The sequence below is a fragment of the Mercenaria mercenaria genome, chromosome 13, assembly GCF_021730395.1.
Source record: "Mercenaria mercenaria strain notata chromosome 13, MADL_Memer_1, whole genome shotgun sequence".
NCBI classification, from domain to species: domain Eukaryota; kingdom Metazoa; phylum Mollusca; class Bivalvia; order Venerida; family Veneridae; genus Mercenaria; species Mercenaria mercenaria.
This window is the reverse complement of record NC_069373.1, coordinates 66,821,155-66,847,215: the sequence shown is the minus strand read 5'-3', so window position 1 is coordinate 66,847,215 and position 26,061 is coordinate 66,821,155. Positions and strand designations below refer to the sequence as shown.

At 34.6% G+C, this 26,061-nt stretch overlaps 1 protein-coding gene across 1 annotated transcript; it reads left to right on the top strand.

Annotated features, from left to right (window-relative positions):
* Positions 1 to 1,935: 1,935 nt before the first annotated feature.
* On the top strand, positions 1,936 to 20,207 carry LOC123528933 (uncharacterized). Its single transcript, XM_053520955.1, has 6 exons — positions 1,936 to 2,640; positions 4,233 to 4,453; positions 12,141 to 12,373; positions 13,026 to 13,164; positions 13,729 to 13,938; positions 20,158 to 20,207. Exons 2-6 carry the CDS (start codon positions 4,366 to 4,368, stop codon positions 20,205 to 20,207), a joined length of 720 nt encoding a protein of 239 aa, XP_053376930.1. The 5' UTR covers positions 1,936 to 2,640; positions 4,233 to 4,365.
* The last annotated feature ends 5,854 nt before the right edge of the window (positions 20,208 to 26,061 follow it).

Below are 26,061 nucleotides of genomic sequence, written 5' to 3'. Positions count from 1 at the left end.
TGACTGAATGGCGAACAGTGCAGATCTTGATCAGACTGCATGGATGTGCAGGCTGATCATGATCTGCATTGGTCGCAAAGGCAGAATCAATTGTGCCAGGCATGATAAGGGGTTAATATTTTATTTAATAGGAAAAAATATCTGCCTTTATAGAGAGGTATTTACTCACTGGAGGTGTCATTAAAAGAGGTTATACAGTTGAATTTCGGTATCTCAAATTCGAAGGGACTGTCTGTTTTATTTCTAGATTGCCAAAATTTAACTTAAAAACAATTAATACTTGGTGCACATGGGTGCAGGTGTTTATTGCGCAATATAAACATGGCATATTCATTTTACGTACATTTTGAGAGTACCTGTACATTTAAAATGCTTTTATTTTGTTATAACTTTCATATTTTATTTTACCTTTAATTTGGAATTAACAAGTTCGGATGAATATACATGAGTGACCAGACTTTAAATTTACTTTCCAGTAACCAATCACACAACACATTGAGAAGCAGTTCGGATGGGACTTAGAAAGCTGGAATTTTGAGATAGGCAAGTTTGAGATACAGAGTTTGCACTGTACTGTAAGATTTTAATATATCATGATATAGTTATATTTCTTAAACTTTATTCAGAAGATGTTGAAATTCTAATCTTCACTTGATATTATTCCATTTAAGAAATGCAAATTTTAACTAATTTTGTTGCCATGAGAGAGTGGGTAATGCTGATGTTTACATTTCACTAAGGTCTGCAGGTTTTACAGTTTATTTCTTGGTAAATCCTTGCCTCTGGAATGGTTTCAGTACATATATTGCACTGAGAGAAGATCTTATCTTTGAGTGGGCAGTTGGGTCTAATGAGTGACCACACATGTTCTATTAGATAAAATCATTTCTCATTATTGAACAGTACACCACCATTAATCAATAAGTAGAGGTCAAGTAAGTGTACAGTCTTACCTGCATCATTTATATTCATAAATATAGTGATAACATTCTCTATTGCACCTTTTTATTAAAACCAGTTCCAGATTTTATACAATATCTCAAATTTCTGCATTTTTTTTCACCCTAACAAGTCATAATTTTTGTTATATTCTCTGAGACCTGGGTTGAAAATATAAAATGTTTGTACAAGCCCTATCAAGGCCATTGTTCTAGTGCTGTTTTATTGGAACAGCTGTTTCCGAACTATTGATATTCTGTCAAGTGTTTTAAACTATGTAGATAAGGGAACTTTGCAAGTATTTTGTTTTTGTTTTCCAAGAAAAATGAACATATTTCCTCATTACTGTTGCCATGAGATTTTGTTTTTTCAATTTGTTTGTTTATTGTGTTTAATGTTATTTTTTCAACAGTATTTCAGTTATGTTATGTCAGTCATTTACTGAACCAACCCAGAGTTCCCGTATTCTATACCAAAACTGACTTGTTCTTGGTAAGTAACTGACCACTTCTTGACTACCTTAAAGCAATGAAAGTAAACATTTGTCAGATCACATGCCAGGGATAGATATTCCTCTTTTTCCCTTAAGGAAAAAGCTTGTCTAAAATTTTAGCTCTTATAAGTGACCTCGCATCTGTACTAGCTCTATTATGACATCATAAACTTAAATTATGCATATTGCCAGGAAATACCTACCGTAAGTCTGTTTACCATCGAAATCTGTTTTGAACATGAGTGGGTTGTTTTGGGTTGTTTTACGAGCCCTCGTGAAACTATTACGCATGACATATAACCGCCCATCATATATAAATAGTGATAAAGCACTGTTTTGCTATAAATTATTTCTTAAATATTAAATTATGACTTCATATTTGGGTATAGCAAATTTTTAGAAATATCCCCCCCCCACACACACTTCTACCTTTGATAAATACCCAAATGGGACTCTTATTAAAGGGACTGTTTATGAAATAAGCATCAGGAAAATATTTAGGCTAGACTAATTTATTCTGTGTTAACTTTTGCAAAAGGGGAATTTTAAAAAGTTTATATCAGAGATAGAGTTTGATTAATGTTTTGCTAAATAATTATGTGGTAACAGGGTTTTTGTTTATAAAAGATACTGATGAAAGTGTTATTCTATGACATGTACTAGTTTCTGCAGTACATAAACTTTGAATACCAGTAGGCTAAATGAAATTGATATTGTACTTATCTGGTTGCTAATTAATTTCTCTTAATGAATACATTTTGTGCCAAGTAACAGCTCCTATTGTCTGCATTAACTGTTATTTCCCTCTGAACCAATATAATAGTGTATCCTGTTACAAGACATTGCCGGAAAAATCCATAACATGATAATATGGCGGCAGTGGGAATGTCTTGTGTATTGGATAACAGTAGGTTGGCGGTACTGATGTCACTAGTGTATTGGAAATCATAAGTAGCATTGATCACATTCCCAATGGAGACCTGCAGATAAACAGACAGTATTGTACATGAATTATTATATTAAAGCAATTATTGGAAATCATGGAACTTCTGTAGGCACCAGATATTAGGTTCTTACAGAATACCAGGATTCCTGAAAAGTTATGGTTTTAATAATGTAATAAAAAGCATTGTGGCAGAAAAGGAATATTATCTGGATAAATATACAGAGAATATATTTACAATTATTGGACGTATAATAGTGAACAGGTGAGGTTTCTATCTAGAGACAGTGAGTTAGGTGCTGGTGTTTACTTTTCTGCTGTTGTTGGAAGTGGAATTTATCATAATTATAGGCACTACCCAGTCACTTAGGTTATTTACCTGACATTGTTAGTGTTGTTAAATAGGTGGAAAATAGAGAGCTTGTACAGTGGACAGATTTTTAATACAGTTTAGATCGAGGGCTCAGAGCGAAACTAGTCTAAGTGTATATAGAAATAGAAGCAGATAGACTAGTTTCGCTCTGAGCCCTCGAGATGTGAAGTTCAAAACCAGTTTATTTATGTGTGGAAAACAACCATATTGAACATTACTAACTGTAAGTATAAGGTTTCTACAGATTGGTATACATAATTTATCTGTCTTGAGGTGGCAGCCTGGCCTCTTTTAGATCTCTTGTATTTTTAACGAGCGAGCTGGACCAGGTTGAATTCCTTCAGGGTCTAAAAACTCTAAATCAGAAATCTGCCCTTGTATTTTCCAAAACGCCCATTTAAGAAGTTTCTCAAATTTGCACGAAAAGATGGAATTTAATGCAGATCAAGCTTGCGTGTGCGTGACTCATATAAGAGATATTTTTTAAAACCTGAGAATCCAGTCCCTTGATTCACAGAGACAGCTTCAGTTTTGAACTGAACAGTATGTTACCTTTCCATCCAAAAGCTCATTAATATTTGCAGAGGGGGGATGGGGGGGAGGGGAGTACTAAATTTCAGGGTGGAGTCTATCCACAAAGTTCAAGTTTAATCATAACAAATCAATAAAATTCTCATTAATTACAGGATTGTTTTTTTTTCTTCTTGTGAACCCTGCCAAGCAATCTTCAAAGTGAATGAAGCCGTGGAGCTTTATGTTGAAATGTGTGCATTAATAGCATGATTACTAGGGAAAAAATTAATTTAATCCTAATATACTTTCAAATAGACTTGCTCACACACAGATCTTTAAGTATTTTTTTTATCAAAGTTTGAATTGAAGCAATGGTCATAGTTAATAGGAAAAAATGTGCTCACAGTGATTCTGATATAAGATTCAGATACTACTGCTATCAGATCCAGCATAAATTAATGCAGTTCTGAAATTTTCATTGGAATATGAAACAAGGAGTATATCTCTGCTTTGCTTGAATTAATATATTTTCAAAGTTTAAAACCAAACAAACTTCTAAGCCATTTTGGTCAAATCTCTGCAGTTTAAAACCACACAAGCTTCTAAGCCATTTTGGTCAAACCTCTGCAATTTCATGCCCACAAAATCGAAAATTGAAAATATATATGTATCTTGCAATGAAACAAACACAAAAAATCCCACTATTTAATTTTAATCTTGATGAGGTTTTCAGTTAGAAAATATGTCCAGCCCAAAAACAGGATGTTTTTGCACTGATTTTCTGGAGATTTCCTCCTGCTGCATTATAGGCAAGGTATCACAAAAGCTCTATTATACTTCTGTTGCTTATTTACCTGGAGATTTAATGGGTTTGCAACATGTTATAAATCAGTGAAAAAAGTAGTTCTGTTATATAACACTGATAAACATATGTTGGAAACATGTTTCAGAATACTTTATTTGTTTTTCAGAAATTAAGAGAACAGATTTTTACCTGAGAAGATTGGATTTGAAGTACAAATGTTGATATAAAAACTTCGAATATAGAAATTGACCAAAGTTTGACCTTGATTGAAGAGTGACCTTGACCTGAATGTGATCACCATGGTGATAGGATGGGGAGTGGACAGGTCTACAAGTGCAATTATTGTGATCCTGTTTATATGCTTGGAGAAGTCATGGTCAGAAACAGGTGAAATTGATGGAATCAGATTTTTGTTGTAGAAGTTGCTTGTTTATTTTTGTTTTTGTTTGGACTACCTGAAAAACATTTCACAGGTCCCTGGAGCTTTCGGGGTTGCACGTAGTTGCAGCTTTGTCCATCTTTGGGGTCTCTATGGTTGAGTGGTAAAATAAGTTGCTTATTTAATTTGCTTGCTTCTCACCAATGTAGGTCCATTACTTTAATTTCTGGGAGGAAGATATCCAGTTGGCTTACTAAAGGCTGGTGATTCTACCAGAGTGCCTATCTTTGTCTGAAATTATGCCTGGAGGGGTAACCAGAAATGTCAGAAAGTTGCTATAGATAACTTAAATTTATGTCATTATGACTTCAAATATCAACATAGCAAACAGTTGCCGATAAATCTGATTCTCCCACTTCCTTGTCTGTAGCATTACCTTTGAGGGTCAAAGATTATCTGATTATTTTTGGTATACATTTAAACTTTGTTCCTCAACACCCCACGGGACAAGCAAAATTTGTTCAAGTTATCGGTAGTTTGAGTCATCGAAAAATATACATTATATAGATGTTTTGTCAGCAATGAGTTTGAGTGAAGTGTGATATACAAATTATCTGAGTTCAAGAAAACAAAGTTTCATTGTGTATGGTCATCATAAGTACCCGAGATCTATAACTCGAGCTTTTCTTATTACTTAAACTCCATTTCTCAAAAACATTATGTCAGGGGCATGAGTTCAGTACAGTAAAGAAAACTGTATTCATTGTCAACACAGTAAGACTGTATACAATGAGTAAGAACTGTAACTTTACTGATTATGGAATTATGTCTCCCACCACACAGTGGTGTGGGAGACGTATTGATTTACTCCTATCTGTGTGTCTGTCTGTCACAAAGCTTGTCCATACTCTAAGTCGAACATTTCTCATCTGATCTTCACCAAACTAGAACAAAATGTGTTTGACCATAAGACCTCGGCCAAGTTCGATAACTAGCCAAATCGGCCAAGACACTTTGGAATTATGGCCCTTGAACATAATTACCAACAACTATCGGTGCAGCATTGTACTAGACCGGTTACTCCACTCCACTACCGACACAGCATTGTAGACCAGTGCAGCATTGTAGACCAGTTACCACTACCGACACAGCATTGTAGACCAGTGCAGCATTGTAGACCAGTTACCACTACCGACACAGCATTGTAGACCAGTGCAGCATTGTAGACCAGTTACCACTACCGACACAGCATTGTAGACCAGTGCAGCATTGTAGACCAGTTACCACTACCGACACAGCATTGTAGAACGGTTACCTCTACCGACACAGCATTGTAGACCAGTTACCACTACCGACACAGCATTGTAGACCAGTTACCACTACCGACACAGCATTGTAGACCAGTTACCACTACCGACACAGCATTGTAGACCAGTTACCACTACCGACACAGCATTGTAGACCAGTTACCACTACCGACACAGCATTGTAGACCAGTTACCACTACCGACACAGCATTGTAGATCAGTTACCACTACCGACACAGCATTGTAGACTGGTTACTCCAGCATGTGAATACCAATAGGCCACAAACAGTATACAAAGACAGACTTACTATTCAGATGATTAGGCAGTTGTGGGAGTCATGCGTTTTTCTCAAAAGCACCTCTAGTTTTTTCCCTTTTTCCTAGACATTGTACTCATACCTTTTTGAAATGTCACAGATAATTCAATGATATTTGCTCCTTTCATGCCTGTATCATGTTACTTTTGAACTAATGTGAATTCATTAATATTGTAGGGATTACGCATGTTTTTTCATGTTATAACATCTGCAGAGTTCTGAAGATGTTATAACAAGAAATGAACACGCACAAACACTATTCTAGCAAAAAAGCATAAAAACTAATAAATGATTCATTGTATCTTTAGTATTTAAAATCATCAAATTCATATCCCCGTGAAGAAGTCATTTTTGCTGAAACCACAAAATTTCAAAGCCCATGAAAATGATTTCACAGTTTCATGAGACAGGTATATGATGTCCAAGATGATAGCTAATCATTTCTTTGCCAGTTGCATTTCTTTTGAAGTACCAATAGCAGTTTTATAATGTTTGGTAGTAAGGACGAACCATATATTTAGAGGGAATATTACATACCTCAGATCCAAGCTGATAACTCTTGTGTCAGTAGTGCATGGAAAAGTTTGATAGTTATGGTGGTTGAATTTAAGACATACATTATGTTGTGTTAGCATGCTAGTAGCTTTTATAGCACATTTCATTGTGTCATCCTGGCGTGCGCGCACCAACAGGCCATAATTAAATTTTGAAAGTTTTATGTGTTATTTTAGTGGGCATACCAACACGACAAGATGAAACATTGAGCAGAGCAGTTTGGAACATTTCATTTTGTTTCGGCATGCTCACCATAAACAAAGAATTCAATTCAACCCTTTGATGCATTTCTAAAATGAAATAACATGTTTTGTAATGGCACATTTGGGTGTGCACTGCTATGCAACACAATAAAGTGTGTCATCCTGGCCCAAGCACCAAAGCGAGACAAAGCATTTTATTTTGTACTGGTACATGCCAGAATGAAATCTTTATGCACATGCCAGCACATAACAATGAATAATTACATTTCGTCGATGTGTGCACAAGGCGTCAAAAGGAATTTTTCATTAATTGCGCGGGGCCTCCGTGGCCGAGTGGTTAGAGTCGTTGACTTCAAACCATTTGCCCCTCATCGATGTGGGTTCGAAACCTCATTTGGGGCGTAGAATTCTTCACGTGAGGAAGCCATCCAGCTGGCTTACGGAAGGTCGGTGGTTCTACCCAGGTGCCCGCTCGTGATGAAATAGTGCACGGAGGGGCACCTGGGGTCTTCCTCCACCATTAAAGCTGGAAAGTCGCCATATGACCTAAAAATTGTGTCGGTGCGACGTTAAACCCAACAAAATAAATAAAATAAATCATTAATTGCGCCCATGCCAGCACAAAATGAAATGTTTTGTTCTGTCTTGCTCTATTTTCTAGTTTCAAACTGCACAAATTCTTAACCTCATCAAGATGACTTGCAGAGTGTACAACCTTTTGGTCCAACATTAAAGTTACACTTGAGGAACAAATGTCATGGCCACAACATTTTTCTTTCCATGCATATGGGGGTATAAATTGTATTTAGGCTTTGTGTTACCTCATATAAATCGGGACTTAACTAATTTCAATGGTTGGCTGGAATGCAGTAAGTGATGTGACCATAGGCTACATTCTAACTGGTCAGCTTGATTGCACACTGTGATAAAAGCACTAGCTTGACTGCTCAGTCATTGATAGTTTATCAGGGAAGTTCCCAAATGGAACTATTTTCCAAAGCGTATGAATGTTTGTTTGATGTTGTTTAAGATTAAGGATTGTATGCATTTCAGAATTATATTTATAACTCTGGTAGTGGGTACACCTGCCCCAAAAAATGACTCACTTCAGGTTTCAAGTAACACCTAGTGTTATATAATTATCCAAAATTATGTAAGAATTGACGTGCATTTCAAAAAAAAGTATAGAATCTTGCTTAAAGGTAACTGAAATTGTCATTACAAAATATAGATACAGTAGATATAGGAGCTAGTATTCCAAATACTGTAAAATCATTTAATTCCATAGGCATAGAATTTTGTGGTTAATTCATACAAAATGTCAGTTTTGTGGGGATATAAATACATAGATTCTACTGTACATTTTATGTGTTAGAAAGAATTGGAATTTTATGCTTTCACCAGAATTTTGATTTTGTAAATTTACACAGTGAGAGAATCTACAGTAATTTGTCTTCCACAAACAACAGTGTTTTGACAGTATTTTAGTTTTGCACTTTTGTTGTAGTTTTGCATTAGGATTTATTAGCTCACCTGTCACAAAGTGACAAGGTGAGCTTTTGTGATCGCGTGGCGTCCGTCGTCCGTCCGTGCATGCGTCCGTAAACTTTTGCTTGTGACCACTCTAGAGGTCACATTTTTCATGGGATCTTTATGAAAGTTGGTCAGAATGTTAAACTTGATGATATCTAGGTCAGGTTTGAAACTTGGTCACGTGCCGACAAAAAATAGGTCAGTAGGTCTAAAAATAGAAAAACCTTGTGACCTCTCTAGAGGCTATATTTTTCAATGGATCTTCATGAAAGTTGGTCAGAATGTTCAACTTGATGATATCTAGGTCAAGTTCGAAACTGGGTCACGTACCATCAAAAACTAGGTCAGTAGGTCAAATAATAAAAAAACTTTGTGACCTCTCTGGAGGCTATATTTTTTAATGGATCTTCATGAAAATTGGTCAAAATATTCAACTTGATGATATCTAGGTCAGGTTCGAAACTTATTCATGTGCCTTCAAAAACTAGGTCAGTAGGTAAGATAATAGAAAAACCTTGTGACCTCTCTAGAGGCCATATTTTTCATGGGATCTGTATGAAAGTTGGTCTGAATGTTAATCTTGATGATATCTAGGTCAAATTCGAAACTGGGTCACGTGCCCTCAAAATCTAGGTCAGTAGGTTTAAAAATAGAAAAACATTGTGACCTCTCTAGAGGCTATATTTTTCACAAGATGTTCATGAAAATTGGTCAGAATGTTCATCTTGATGATATCTAGGTCAGATTCGAAACTGGGTCAACTGCGGTCAAAAACTAGGTCAGTAGGTCTAAAAATAGAATAAGCTTGTGACCTTTCTAGAGGCCATACTTTTGAATGGATCTTCATGAAAATTAGTCAGAATGTTCACCTTGATGATATCTAGGTCAAGTTTGAAACTTGGTCACATGCCGACAAAAACTAGGTCAGTAGGTCAAACAACAAAAAACCCTTGTGACCTCTCTAGAGGCCATATTTTTCATGGGATCTGTATGAAAGTTGGTGTGAGTGTTCATCTTGATGATACCTAGGTCAAGTTCGAAACTGGGTCAACTGCGGTCAAAACCTAGGTCAGTAGGTCTAAAAATAGAAAATCCTTGTGACCTCTCTAGAGGCCATACTTTTGAATGGATTTTCATGAAAATTGGTCAGAATGTTCACCTCGATGATATCTAGGTCAAGTTCTAGGTCACATGAGCTCAAAAACTAGGTCACTTTGTCAAATAATAGTCATACTCAGTTCAAAACTGGGTCATTTGGGGAAAGGTGAGCGATTCAGGACCATCATGGTCCTCTTATTTTTCTGTTGTATTTACAGTGTTTGGTTTGTGTTACCATTGTTTAGTTTGTTCTGCCTTACCTATCCAACGATGAATATTTATATAGATATTGTGAGTATAATTATCCTTAGTCTGCATGTAATGCATTATACCTTTTTATTATGCCCCCATTCGAAGAAGGAGGGGTATATTGTTTTGCAAATGTCTGTCGGTCTGTCGGTCTGTAGACCAATCCGTTTCCGTATGATTTATCAAGAATGCTTGGTCCTAGGATTGTGAAAGTTTATAGGGAGGTTAGTCATGACCAGCAGATGACCCCTATTGATTTTGAGATCAGTAGGTCAAAGGTCAAGGTCACAGTGATCCGGAACAGTTAAACGGTTTCCGGATGATAACTCAAGAATGCTTAGGCCGAGGATCATTAAAGTTATTAGTTATGAGCAGCAGATGACCCCTAATGATTTTGAGGTCAGTAGGTAAAAGGTCAAGGTCACAGTGACCCGGAACAGTTGAATGATTTCCGGATGATAACTCAAGAATGCTTGGGCCTAGGATCACGAAAGTTGATAGGGAGCTTTATCATGACCAGCAGATGACTCCTATAGATTTTGAGGTCAGTAGTTCAAAGGTCAAGATCACAGTGACCCGGAACAGTTAAAGAGTTACTTGACGATAACTTGAGAATGCTTTGGCCTAGGATCGTGAAAGGTAATAGGGAGCTTTATCATGACCAGCAGATGACTCCTATAGATTTTAAGGTCAGTAGGTCAAAGGTCAAGGTCACAGTGACCCAGAACAGTGAAACAGTTTCCAGCCGATAACTCAAATACACTTGGGCCTAGGATCATGAAAATTGATAGGGAGGTTGGTCATGACCAGCAGATGACCCTATTGATTTTGAAACCAGAGGTCAAGGTCACAGTGACCCAGAACAGTTAAACCATTTCCAGACAATATCTTGAGAATGCTTGGGCCTATGATCGTGAAAGTTGATAGGGAGGTCAATCATGACCAGCGGATGACCCCCTACTGATTTTGAGGTCAGTAGGTCAAAGGTCAAGGTCACATTGACCCAGAACAGTAGAATTTTTGTGTACAGTGACCAAATAATTTCTGTTCCTTGTGCAATTAATGAATGCATCAAGGGGGGCATTTTGTGTTCTACGAGCTCTTGTTTCAATTTAAGTTTCTTCTTTTCTTTTCTTTTTTCTAAAGGTTTTGTATTCACAAATGATAAATATATTACCTGTTTTAGTCAGTTGATTTCAATTTGTGTAGTGTTTTGTTGAGAAGATCTGACATTAAACCCAACAAAAAAGAGTATTTTGTTGGATTTAAATCCGATTTTGTATCTACATGATGTCTGTGTGATCCTCAGGTTAGCATTCACATCCATCAGAGGCTCATCAAAATCCCAAGATGAACCTCCGATTTATTTCTTCCATTTATTTTGTGAGCATGCGCCCTCTTAATTACTACCGGGAGTGATTTCAGCCAAACATCTACGTAAAGTACTTGCTAAAAATTAGTAAAGACGATATTACATGACTGCAGTTAATAAAGATTTATTCCTGTAATTGGATGTTTAGAAATTTACTTGAAGAAATAATAATACTCTTCATAATTCAGCGTCAGTATTGGAAAGGACGTCATGCATTTCATAGCCAATTTTAATTAGTTCGCAGTCACGAAACTTCGCTGATTTGCAGATGCGTTTTACCTGTAGTGTAACCAAACTACAAATATCAGCGAAATGTGCCAGAGGTTACATTAGGGAACAATGGTAGACCTCTGGTATGTGAGAATGCAGGTTAGATAAATGTTCTATGTGATAATTTGATAAAAGACAAAGTATCTGTAATCCTCCACCTTCCAACATGGGGAAATTGTAAATTAATTGTGAAGAATATGTTGATTTTGGTGTGAAATCAATGAACATTTCGTGGGATAATACTTGTTAATGACACAGGACTCTAAAACATGAAATCAAGATATAGATTCGGCATCTCCAAAATAATCAAAATTTTTAGAAGAAAACAAGTGTATCTTTCTTTTTGTAGACTATCTCAGTTCAACAATTGAATTTCTTTGCAATGAGTTTTGGACCATGATTGCCATAACAAAAAGAAAGCTGTATTACTACACACATTTACCATTCTTATATCAGTAAGGACCTCTGTGGCCAGGTGGTTAAGGTCGCTGACTTCAAATCACTTGCCCCTAACCAATGTTATATAGTTCTAAACCTGGCTTGGAATGTAGAAGTCTTTGTGTGAGGAAGCCATTTTGCTGGCTTTTACTGCAGGTCAGTGGTTTTGCCAGGGTGCTGGCCCACCAATGAATGTCAGTAAAGCCATCTTCATATACAGTGGAGTAACAATCATGTTTCTGAAGCTAATGTATGAAAAACTGTGAAATTCCATAAAGTTTAAATAACGTATTTTGTAAAGCTATTATTTTAAGTAGCATTAAATCTTATTTAAGTATCTATTTTTTTCACAGTGTATATGGACCGGTATGGGGACTGTTTTCATGGAGGACCAATGGAGGTTGATGATGAAAGTTACAAAATCATGGCTCAAGGGGGTGATGCATACGATACATTAACATGTGAAATGACATTTAAGTCACTAAAGAATGACCGTCTTTGCCTGAGTTTTACAAGTTTCCATATAAGAAAATGTGATGTGAAATTATCGGTGTATTCAGAGAAATCAGCCTCTGGGAATGCTATGGTAAAATTGAAAAAAAAAATTCATGTTTTTATCAAACATAATTGATAATGTTTCATACAGTCAGCCCTCTGTGTGATATTTAAGTCTGTTTACAGAGAGGTTTTTACAAAAAGGAACATTTCCAATATTTCATTTTTTCTTTGTTTTGAGAATACTGAAGATATGGTATTTTACTCTGTTACTTATGTGTTTCCATTACTTATAATCTGTCAGTGACTAACATTTCAATTTAGGCTTTCTTTTGAAATATAGCAATAATTTTCTGATGTCTAAAAAATTTCATCTTGTTTTTGGTTGTCATAGGATCTGGAGGTCAGTGCCTTTAACCTACACATTTCTTGCCCAGAGAAAAACTTAAGAATTTGATGAAGAACTTTGCAATAACATGCATTAAAACAAAGTTACAAATAACATAAATTATCTCTTTTGAAGTGTAAACATATCACTATGTAAAATTTTGACATTTTAGGTTTCATTGTAACATATTTATAAAGGAGTATAGTAATGCTTTCATAATATTACTGCAGCTTTCAGAAAAAGTCTGTCCTAGAAAAAGATAACTTGACTGTTTTTGTAAAATTGGATAAAACACTTGTAGAAAATGTATAGTGTCTTTCCCTCCAATCAAAAATATTTATAATGATTATTTCAGGGAACCTATACCTGTCATACAGGAGGTGTTCCTGACATGGTGTGTAGTGATGGTAAATACCTAACAGTGCTGATGAAAAAACAAGAGCTGTCTCATGAAGGGTATGACTTTGTGATGATGCTTAGAGAATATAGTCAAAGTAAGTTTATTTGATAACTGATCTAAGACTTGTTAGAGTCTTGTAGAACTGTAGTAATGTTGTGTTTTAGTTCACCTGAGCTGAGTTTGGGGCCAGCAATTAGTGAAGATGGACAGTCTGGTATCCAGCATTTGTTGTCCTGCTTCCTGTTTCATCATTTTTAACATCTTCCTTTATTAATCTACTGGTCAGCATTACACCAGCTTTGGTTTATAGCATCCTAGCAAGGACAAGTGTATTCACATGGTTTTGCTTTATCCCTTTTATATTCTGCCAGACCTTAAAATAAAAAATAAAAAAAACATTTAAAATGACTCCTCATGTACTACTTGATTGATCTTCACCTAATTTGGTCTGTAGCATATTTGTATGAATCTCTCTGACTTTTGTTAAAAGGTTACCCTTGGTCCCTTTAGGTGTCAACAGAGCTAAAGATAGAAAAACAACTTCTCATGAACTGCTTGATGGATCATTATTAAACTTTGCCTGTAGCCTCCTTGCATGGGTCTATCTTAAATTTATTTGAATGTGTCATAAAATGCTGACATTATTTTGTTTTATTAGCTGATGCATTTGCAGATGGTATAGATGCCTACATTGTCAGTATCAGTGTCATAGTGGGTATTATTGTGGCGGTGATTGTTGTTGTCATCTTGACAGCTGTCGTTATAGTGTGCTGTTGTTGCAAAAATAGACAGTTCAATACGCCATACAGGCAAAAATCAAGTGCCTCATCTAGAACAGCGTACACTGATGTTCCAGTACAGCCTACAGGTAAATAGTTCAATGCACCATCTAGTTATAGACAAAAATCATTAATCACATTTAGAACTGTTTACTCTGATTCCTGTTCCTGAATTGTGTGCCAAATCTAGATCAGCTTACAGTTTTTCAGTACAGCCTACAGGTAAATAGTTCAATATGCCATATAGACAAAAATCAAGTGTCTTTGGTTGATATGCCATATAAACGAAACATCCAGTGCCTCATTTAGAAGAAAAACTGATGTTCAAGTAACGGCTTTAGGTAAATAGCCAGTTCAATACCCCATATACGGTAAACAAAAGTTTTGTGCCATTATATTGATAAGTCATTTAGACAAAAGCTGTGTAAAAAATGTGTAAATATGCAAACAAAAACATTATGTCACACATTCAAAAAATCAAGCGTCTCATCAAGATGTTTCAAATGACTGTAGAACCATTTAATTTTGCAGACAATCATAAAATATTGTTGGTTGGTCCAAAACAGTTATTTTATGATTTAAATTCATATATTTCAACGTTTGAAGGTGAAATGAATAGGAATTAGTTTGGCCAATCAAATTTATTGTTGTTGATTTACACAACTGCAGTGTCAATGAAAAAAATAGTTCCCTACAAATAATAATGATTTTACAGTGATTATATCAAATGTTTACCATAAAGAGATAACATGCAGAATTATCTTGGCTTTCTGTGCAAAAATGGTTTGGTAAAAAAATGATTAGTTTTCATACAAATTAAAAAAACTTTTAAGCAATGTAAACATTTACTGTAATATCATTATTGTTCATAGCTGACTATTTTTTATGTAAAATCCAAGAAACAAATAAAATTTCCAGTTACATTATTACTGAAAATCTACAAATTTGTATACCCACAAAACATAAAGTATCCATTTGGCCCAAAACGCAAAAGTTAATGATTCCATAGCAGTTGACTTGCCTAATAGAAACCAATTATATTGGCACAAAATACCATCAGCTTGTGATCCTGTTTTCTTTTTTGACAACTGAACAGGATTGCCAGGTTGTAGGATTTGTCATACCCTGCATTGATTCAAGATTATTTGGATACCTGTCTTATCATACATAAATGATAACTGAAGTTCTATGGTACTGATGAGTGCAAACTTCATGATAAAGTGTTATGTAGCCTTTAATGTATTTTGTCTACAAATTTTTTTGCTGTCTTTCCTACGTCACTTATGCCAGACAAACATATGTTTATTCTGCAATGGGAGACCAAAGCTGTTCTACTTTCTTAATTTTGTCTAGGAACATGTAAATTGTCTGAAGAAGTAATTGTACATTTTACATTGTACGGTAGCAAATAAATTATGTATGGTAAAATCTTTCTTTTTATTATACCAAAAGGCATTATTGAGTCACAGTTGTAGCATGCATTCTGCTCAATAACTTAACTGCATTGACGTTTATCGTAAATTGATATGCACATGCTTTTGGGCAGAAATGATCCAAAAGATTTTAGGTATGGGTCAAGTAGGTCACATGCCTTGTACAAAACTGATTCACTGAATCTTGAACTTCTGACTATGATCTAAACTGGCGCACACTGACATGCGCATGCTATTGTGCGAATCATGTCAAGGCCAAGGCAAGGTGACACTTAGTACAAAAACTAAGATTCACTCATATTTTAGAATCTTAATTTTTAGAATGGAGGAGTCGCATATTGCAGTTGTATGAATCTTAGTGTCAAAGTTCAGTGTCACACTGTCTGTTGGTACAAAAAGTGTTTCCTTTCAACAGTTTAAGAACAATTTGACAAATGATCCAGAACTGCACAATCTGTTAGTCAAAAACCTTTTCTGCTTAGTATCTTGAGAATGACTTGATCAACTACCCCCTACCTTGGCTAGTACATTGCGCTTAGGCAAGGAATGAATCTAATGTTTTGAGGTCCAGTCATTCGCGTGGTTAAGCTCAGTGATGTTTCAAAAAGAGCATTCACATGGGCCTTTATCCTTGATTTTTAGTCAAAGTCATGGTAGTTCATGAAGTGATCAATATGTATTAAATATTGGTGGTGCTGTATCCATCAGTCGTTTGTATCTTTTGTTTTAACTTCGATGATTTGACTATGATTTTCATACCTTTTGGGTTATTTGCTTTCCTCACTTGTGATTTCCGCTTTCAACCACATACTATAGATGACCCATGCTAAGGCTATGTACATGATAATAAATGTTCCTTTCAATCACCAACCCATACTTGTAGGAAACTATCTGCCTAAAGTCACTTATATGATATATAAATGTTCTTGTTTTCAAACTGCTTTAACGTCTACTGTTCATGTTTTCAGCACGCATTACCATAGAGGAGCGCCAGCAAAATCCGCAGCATCCCACTCCATATCACAGCTCGATATTCCACATTCTTCAAACAAGGTTTGATATCATAAACATTGTAACTATACCTTTGGTTCAATAAGCTACTTGATGGTATACCTGTGATGTGTGTGTTTTGTGTGTGTATGTATGTTCCGGAAGGAAGTATATTGTCGCCAGACTCCACTCAGCGTACATGTTGTCGTCCTCAGTTCTTGTTGGAATATTCTGAGACCACTTGCTGAATTTAACCAAAACTTAAATCTAGAAGCTTTCAAAGAATTGCTATTAGTTTCAATTTCCAGGTATGGATGATATTATGGTTATATGATATTGTTGCCCTTTGTTATCAAATTAGTAAGTAGCTGTCTTTTCTGGAGTACTCCTCAAACTTCTGCATATTCAGTGAAGCTCTTTATGAAGTTGCAATCTCATAGAGATGATATTCTTGTGCGTGGGTTTTCAAATATGCTTTGAGTTCTAAAAACTGCCTAGAGTACACTAATAGATGAGGTATATGCCATGACAAATTGCTTTTGTTTTTATATGCCCAAAGGGACGTATTTGTACACCTTAGTGTCCGTCTGTCCGTCCATGTCATTTCTGTCTGCTTTGCAAACTCTTGAACCCGTTGAAGGATTTTAAAGAATTGACACAACGTTCACCACTCGTAGCGCATGCAGAGTGCATTTTTGGCATGTCTCGCTTCAAGTCAAGGTCTTCATTTGTTTCGTGTCCTGTTTTGTATCTCTTTAAACTGCTACGAGGATTTCAAAGAAAACTTGCAAAAATCAACATCGATGATGTGAGCGCATGTTTCGGATGATCGCATTCAAGTTCAAGTCCATTAGGGCAAGGTTATTGTACGACTTTGCTTTGGTGTTAATTTCTCTGCATTGCTGTGCTCTTGTTTTTAAATTTGGAGATCCTTTTTTACATAATACTTCCTTTATGTTATTAAATAGTTATTTTGAAACTCTTTATTATTGTTGTAGGGAAAATCGTAGACCATCTTTCTGACGTACAACATGGAGGTCCTCCGTTTTTGATATTTTTATGCTGTTGGCTTTTAAATTCACTATATAGGGTGCACAGTATTCCGACATCTGTACCTATGGACACATTTATTTACAGATAACACTTTAATACATAGGAACTGTCAAAAGCATATCATGCTTTTGAAACTGATTCTGTCCTTGAGATTTTTGAACTCTGTCAAATGTTGTTACAGTGAATTATTGTTGTTATCCATTTATTAACTTCTTAAATACAAGAAAAAGTCCTCATTTAATTCATGGTAATGAAGATAGTACTGTATAATATTTTGGAACAGCTCCATGAAATCTGTGCTGCTAATAACGGTTTATATTACGGCTTCCAGCTATTGATTTTCCCTGTGCCATTTTATTGTCCTTATTTATGGTAATAATCTAATTTCAAAGTTTGGCTGATTAGTGATAATCACTTTATTCCCAAAATATTCCAATAAAATATAGAAATCAACTGTTTTATGACAAAGATAGAGTGATAGCCTGACCTGTTAATGATAATCCAACATTTTTATTCAAATATTCCAATAAATTGTAGAAGTCGGCAGTTTTATGACTAAGAAATAATGATGTTTTATGACTGGAAAGCGAAAATCTGGTTGCCATGGTTACCAAAAAAAAATCCCAGATAGATGTGTTAATCAAATTGCATTTTATGAAAATATCCATTTAAGAGATATTGAATTGAAGTAGTGGTGTAAAATCAATTATTGTTTTCATCAGCTTTTAAGTAAAATCGCAGAGATTCCCTGCAATACACATTGTTCGGATTTCTATTCATACTGCTGTATTTTTTACTTTATGTAATACCAGCTATAGAGATCTTGGTTTTATGAATCTGTTGGAGACTTCAGGTTTATGAATCTGAAACCTTTGGTAATTACTGTCAAACCATTTAATTTCAAGGGCATGAAGTTTTGTGGTTTGAGCCCAAACAGCAGCTCAGTTGGGATACAAGATTGTGGATTTCATCATTTGCAGATAAAATGAATATGAATTTTAAGTCTTTGTTGAGATTTTATTTTGCGGATAAAAACAGAAATTAGTCCCCTACAATTTTTAATTATTTAACAGTATGGTATCCAATTCTAAAAATCTCCCTTCATTAAGAAGGAGGTGTTTTTTTCTCAGGTTCCAGACAAGGCAATAGTCAAAATACGATAGTGTTATGCCTTAAGATCCACCGTACAGTGCTTTGGAAGTATGCATGTTCAGTTCAGAATGAAGAGTACAAGACTATGAAATAGGAAGTTACAAGTTAGATTCCTGCCCAAAATCAATGCTTCTGATTCATGTGTGGGAGTTGTCTGATACTTGCGGAGAACATGTTAGTCCTGGACACTGACTGCCTGTTACATAATTGAAATACCATTGAAAAACATTATAATATCCAAATCAAACAAATAAACAAAACATCTTACTTGAACTTTTTTCTTGCAGACATTTGTGTGAGGATGTAACAGGTTTGGTTTTGATGTTTTGCAAAGGTTCGGGGCCAGAGCCATACTTGCTGCTGATGCATACATAGAACATTATTTCAAAAGTCCTCCAATGGTGCTGTTAGCCTGTGTAAGACAGAGGTGATCAACATCCATCTACATTGCCAACAGGATATTTTTGTTGGAGACAAATTGCGGCATCTACAGCTATATATTTCTTATGGTTCTCGTGAAGTGAATCATCTTTTGACTAACATTCTTTTAAATATTTGTATTGGTTTAAAATTTATCACTTTATAAATCTGTAATCATGTCATGAAATTTGGTATCATGTTATTCTTCATTCAGTTTATATATTCATATATTTTGAAAGTAAAAATGAATATAACATATACCCTATATTTTAGATACGCACACACTTTGATAATTTTCAGTATCATTTATAAATTTTTTCAGAGGCATTGCTTTCATGAATATAAATTTCCTAGCTAGTTAATCCTTATCCAGCATAATCTGTCATTCCATGAAGTTATCAAAGTAACTTTCAGTCTCAGTTTTCAACTTACCATAAACAAACTCTAGGTTCATGTTAGAAATTCTGTTTTGACTGTGTATAAGAGTTTGTAATGCTTTTTTGTATTGAAATAATTTCTGAACACTTTTTGGTGTTACAGTCTGATATGATTTTGTCAAGGTTTGTGTTCCCTCATACAGGCTTTCTGTTTAAGAAATGTATGATATTGAATTTTTGATATATTTTTGATTGATTTATTCTTATTAAAGTACTGTTGGATTAAGGGCCTTGGAGTGGGGAGCGGTGGTCTAGTGGATAAGGTGCCGGCCACTCAATCCAGGGGTTGTGGGTTAGAGCCCCACTGGGGTCACAATCATGACTTCTCATATGACATCAGTACCGGTTATTCCAGGAAGCAGACTCGAGGGTAGTTCCAATAAGCTTGAAGCTTTCATCACAATCAAGTTAAAATAAATTAGTATAAACTAAGGACCTTGGAACTGTGAAAACATTTTACATTGTAGCATGTTGTTAACATTTTTTAGCAAAATACAAAGTGCTCCAAAAATATTTATAAAACATGACTTTCCGTATCTTAGTTTTATCATATTTTATTGTATATATATATATACATATTTAATACACACACATACAACAAGCATACATAAATACATCAATGTAAATATACAAAAGGGTTGAGCCAGAAGTTATAACAGCATTATTGGGGGCCCTCCCCTGACAAAGCAGACTATATGTTATTTAGAAATACTGTGATATATGTGAACAATCAAATCAGGAATTGAAAAAGAAAAAAGAAAATATAGTATGGTACTGCAAAAAAAAAAAACAGCAACAAAAAAAAAACATTTATATATTACAGAAAAGCGAGAGAAAAAAAGATACAATACAATTGCCGCAGATCCAATATAGATGCCACCTTCCCAGTCCAATGCATTTCATGTATGGAATATTTTAACAGTGGTCCATTCTATCTTGATGTACATCATTAAAATACAGAAAACTAAACAGTAAAATAGTACAATAGTTATCAAAATCTCTTAGTTTCCTTTATGAAATCAATCTACAAGATCTGCCCATGTAACTTTATATACTGTCTAGACTCCACTTAGAACCAAAAGGTGATTAAGGTCAACATAATGACACACTTGTTTGAGAAAAGGCATTTTACCATTTCTTCAGTATAAACACTTTCCCAGGCCTTTTATAAACAGCCCCCCCCCCCCTGCTTTTTTCTATTTGCAAAATGCCATGCCCCTGGTAGATGTCTATGTGTTGATTATATGTATATCTTTTTCAGTAAAATGCATCTATTACATAATATGTAGTTAATTTAGATTTTAATTACGTTAATAAGCATTAGGGAAGTTGCAATTTCTGCTGTGTGATTTATTTATTGTTATTTATCCTTATTATTTTGTTTGTGATGTTTTACTATAACATACACAGTGCTGTAGAATTAACCTTAGGTTAACTGACTTAAGCTATAGGTTAGTTGAATATTTAATAGTATCTAGTCAGAGTTATCATTATTTTACTTGAGACTGTAATTATTTTGTTTTATATATATGTACAGTACTACATATTCTGGAAGCCATCTAAATGGCTTGTAGAATGTCACAGGTTCTGCCCTGGTGCCTACCCTTGCTTGAAATAATGCCTAGTGGAGTCTTTCTCCACCATTAAGCAACACCCAACAAAACGGCATTCATGCTTTTAGGGTTTAAATATGATTTTCCCCCAGATTGTATTTCTAAAGAATGCATTCACAGTGCTGTTACAGTATCTATTTACAATGATGTTACAAAGAATAGGAGGTATATTGTCATGTTCACTGAGTCTCTGTGTTGGTTGCTTGGTAGACCATTTGGTTGGCGAACATTAACTGGAGAACACTTGGTCTCACTAAGGTCAAACTTCATAGGATGATTGCCTGTGGTGGGTAGATGGCTCCAAGTATTTCAGGGGGGAGAGGTCGATTGTTAAGGTCAAACTGATCTTGAGGCTGACTACCGTTTCCATTCAGTAACTAAAGAACGTTATAGCCAGCAGTCCACAAAGTTCATAGGATGATTGCCTGTGGTCACTTGAGGACTCTTACTCTGTTGGGGGTCAGAAGGTCAAAGGGCAAGGTCATACATTTACAACAATGTCATAATATCCTTTTAGAGTGATTTCGCTATTTCCATTCACAATGCTGTCCGTGTACAGTGATGTCACATTATGCATTTACAATGATCTCAAAATATTCATTCACAGTTATATCACAGTTTTCACTGATGATGACATAAAAAAACACATACATGCAAAGAGATATCACATAATTCACAGGCAGTGATGTTAAGAGTATTCTTTGAGTGTTATGACTGAGTTACAAAATATTCATTTCTTGTGCAATTATTTGTAGTCTTGGAATCAAATCATGGGATGAACTTATTTTTTAAGTTACACAGTTTGCAGAATTTAAGAATTGAAAGGACACTTTAAAGTGCCATTAATTTTTACATGTTTAAGTGACTTTTATCTTACGAAATTTAATTTCTTGCTAACTAAGAATATTAATTTTCTTAGGTAAAAACAGCATTATTTGAAACACGGTTAATTTATTCGTATTTTTATTAGGTATTTATGTTTTGTTTGTTATTTATTTCCTATTAATTAATATTGCAAAGAAGTGCATACGTTATGAATAATAGATTGTATATTTGTTTTGTTTGTTTGTCTGTTAAAGTTTTAAACTGCAGAGGAGTGCATGATAAAATATGTTTCTTGTTTGTATTTGTTTATGTTATCGTTTAATTGGTTTGTTTTGAGTTAAAATCATTCATAATACATCGAAACTCGGTATCTCAAACTCGTTTACCTCGAAATTCCGCTTAAGTCGATGAAATTTTCAAGTCCCGTCAAATTTCCTTCTTTATGCATGTAATTCAACTTCGGTTACGTCAAAATTTGACTTACCAAGACTCCGGATGTGTCGAAAGGGATTTTCAGTCACGTCATTAAAATTCAAGTGCATTGTAAACTCGGTAAGTCGAAGTGAGAAAAATATTCGATAAAATTTCACACATGTCATTGTGAAAGTGTTTGGTTTTTAACACATGTCCATGTTTATTGCCTAACCAGAAAACCATGATGCCAACATATCAAAGGTGTGGCGATTATCAAAGTGAGATGATGTCATACTTTTTTACATGTGCAATAATGATAATTGTTTTATGTAAACATTAAATTTCTTTAATTAGCAGTCATTTGTTATTAGACTTATGAAAATTGCTCTTAATATAAACTAATGAATTAATGGGGTAATCGCGATGAAAACTGAAACCTGATCGTGTACGCGTAAAGTGCCGACAGCATATACACGACATCAAGGAAACACTTTTTATTTTTTATTAAATCTTTTCTGAATGTGTACTTTGCGTCCATATACTTCCCTCCTCATAACTCGAATTTCGGTTATCTTGAAATAAAAAGCACGGTCCCTTGAAATTCGAGATACTGAGTTTCGACTGTATTTATATTTGAGTAAGGGTTGTGATTTCATACAAATAGGATTTTTATTCTTCATCTCAATAACTGTCATGAGGTGTCAAAATTAACATGCTTTTGCTATTTAGCTGTACACTTTTAAAATGTCCTCATAAAAACCTATAATATATAATCCGATTTTCTAAGCATGTAGCAAGAATGCTTTTATAACATTTACCAAACTTAATCAAATACAAATTATAATATATACATCAGTGCATACCAGTATGAAATCAAAACCTTGCTAATGGTTAAGAATGGACATATTTGATATTGTTTGCTATTTCCTGCCATAATATTTGTGCCTCGCAGTGAATTATTGAAAATTAATTTTAGAATTAAATGATTAAATGTTTTAGTAATTTCACAGTCAAAAATATCTTTCGGTGGTAAGGAACTATGAAATGGGTAAAATTTATTTAAACCATTGAAAAAAAATTAGATAAAAAAGAAAATCTGTTTCACATGTAATTTGAAATATCTTTCACCCATATACAACCGATCATATATTTTCACATGTGGCTTTTACACTTATTGAAGTATTATGGAAGATATTTCGATCTTACACATATGCAAACAAATATCCTCTAAATACAAGTAACCATGTGTTGGTCTAGTGCAAGTGAAGTGAGAATGTGCACCTGCATTGTATAGATGTACATGTACTGTATGGAAGCAAATGTACTGTGCTGGGAAAATGCTGTTGTACTTATAGCCAGTGCACATGCGCTTAAGGTAGTTCTGCGTGTTTGTTAAACTAGAAGTAGTAGTGTAACGATCTTTATCCAGGTAACATACCAAATAAAGCCTGGACTTGGCATACAAAAATAAAATGGGTGGACCTATAGCTCAGTGGTTTGCACACTGGCCTTCCAATCCTGAGGTTGGGGGTTCCATCCACGGCAGTTACTTGGGAATTTCAGAAATGCTTTTAAGTGTTTCCCACCCAACTAGAGGTGTACTGGTCAGGAACCCAGGCAATCCTTGCATGTATCAGTGCTATACACTGGGCACGTTAAAGAACCAGGCTGTCTATTCGCAACGAGCTAGGCTAAGTTAGCCGGACAAGCCTGTATCTGATTTCTGATCTCTCTGACATGGGGGCTTTGTCTCACTCTGTCCCTCTGGTCAGATCGCTTTGTGTCTGTACTAGTAGAGGATGAATTATGCACCCTGTGTGGCTGCATTTGAACTATGTAAAGCGCCTTTGAACGTGAAATTAATCATGAAAAGGGCGCTATATAAATCTGGTATAATAATAATAATAAGAATAAGAAAATAATGATACTAGAATGTTTGATACTTTAAATAAATCAAATTATATTGAAATCAGCTTGAAATGTAAGAATCTGTTTAATCATGGGCAAATATCTAAACAAACGAGCATGCCTACATATACCTTTTATAACACCATATTATAGACCATATGATTATTTATGGCTGTGAGAAGTTTTGTTAAAATCTACATTGTAGACACATTACTTTTCGTGAAAATATCAAAATTGTGGTTTTCCCAAAGATTTTTCAAATCTGTCTAGCAAAATATCCAGCACAAGACCCTATATATTTTATTTGCCGAAGTTTCTAAAGAGATTCGTAAGTTCTGAAAAACATAAGTTTAATCCAATTCTACATTGTAGAAGAAAAATTGTTCCGAACGTGCAGAACAACCTTGACTGACAGTATTCTCCAGTACAGCTGATCAATAGAACCTGTGAGGGGAATAAGAAATTGATTGTATATTTTTTCTGTATTCAGTCATTTTTCATTAAAATTATGTGATAATTATTTAAATAATAATTTATTTCAGTCATGAAGTATTTTCATTATGTTGTGCAATATATTTTTCCAGAGAATTTTGTTTTATTTCATGTATTTTATTTGATGACAAAACTATATGATTAGTTGATATCTTGTGTTGTATTATTTGTTATGGTTTGTATTTTTGTCTTTATCATTGTCAAGATGGTCACCAAACATTCTGTGAGGTTGGTAATAAAAACTTACAAAACATCTAGATAAGCTTTGAATTTATCATCAAATTTATCACCAAACAAGGATTTTGATAGGATGTTTTTCATAGTAAATTTTTGTCAGTTTTGACCTAAAAAAATGAAAAAAAAAATCAATTTTGACTCTTGTTTCTAAATGGATTGTAACAGTTACAAAAATTTCAGAAGATCTTAATTAGTAAAAGCAAAGTTTCCTTACAAAATCTTTATAAAATTTCTAAGAAACTGTTTTCAAAAAGTAATAGCATTTTCTGAAAGAAAGTTGATTGTATTCCACTATATGAGTTTATATTGTGATATTTACTATTCCACTTACGATTATTTATCATTTAACAGTAATATGTTCATATCATGGTTGTTTTTTTTTTTTTTTCATTTTTAGCTCATCTGATTTTTTGAAAAAAAATGATGAGTTATTGTCATCACTTGAGCGGTTGTCGGCGTCGGCGTCGGCGTCGGTGTCGGCGTCGGCGTCTGCGTCGGCGTTGCCTGGTTAAGTTTTATGTTTAGGTCAGCTTTTCTCCTAAACTATCAAAGCTATTGCTTTGAAACTTGGAATACTTGTTCACCATTATAAGCTGACCCTGTATAGCAAGAAACATAACTCCATCTTGCTTTTTGCAAGATTTATGGCCCCTTTTGTACTTAGAAAATATCAGATTTCTTGGTTAAGTTTTATGTTTAGGTCAACTTTTCTCCTAAACTATCAAAGCTTTTGCTTTGAAACTTGGAATACTTGTTCACCATCATAAGCAGACCCTGTACATCAAGAAACATAACTCCATCTTGCTTTTTGCAAGAATTATTGCCCCTTTTGGACTTAGAAAATCAGTTTTCTTGGTTAAGTTTTATGTTTAGGTCAGCTTTTATCCTAAACTATCAAAGCTATTCCTTTAAAACTTGCAACACTTGTTCACCATCATAAGCTGACCCTGTACAGCAAGAAACATAACTCCATCCTGCTTTTTGCAAGATTTATGGCCCCTTTTGGACTTAGAAAATATCAGATTTCTTGGTTAAGTTTTATGTTTAGGTCAACTTTTTCTCTTAAACTATCAAAGCTATTGCTTTAAAACTTGCAACTCTTGTTCACCATCATAAGCTGACCCTGTACATCAAGAAACATAACTCTATCCTGCTTTTTGCAATAAATATTGCCCCTTTTGGACTTAGAAAAATCATTTTCTTGGTTGAATATTATGTTTAAGTCAACTTTTCTCATA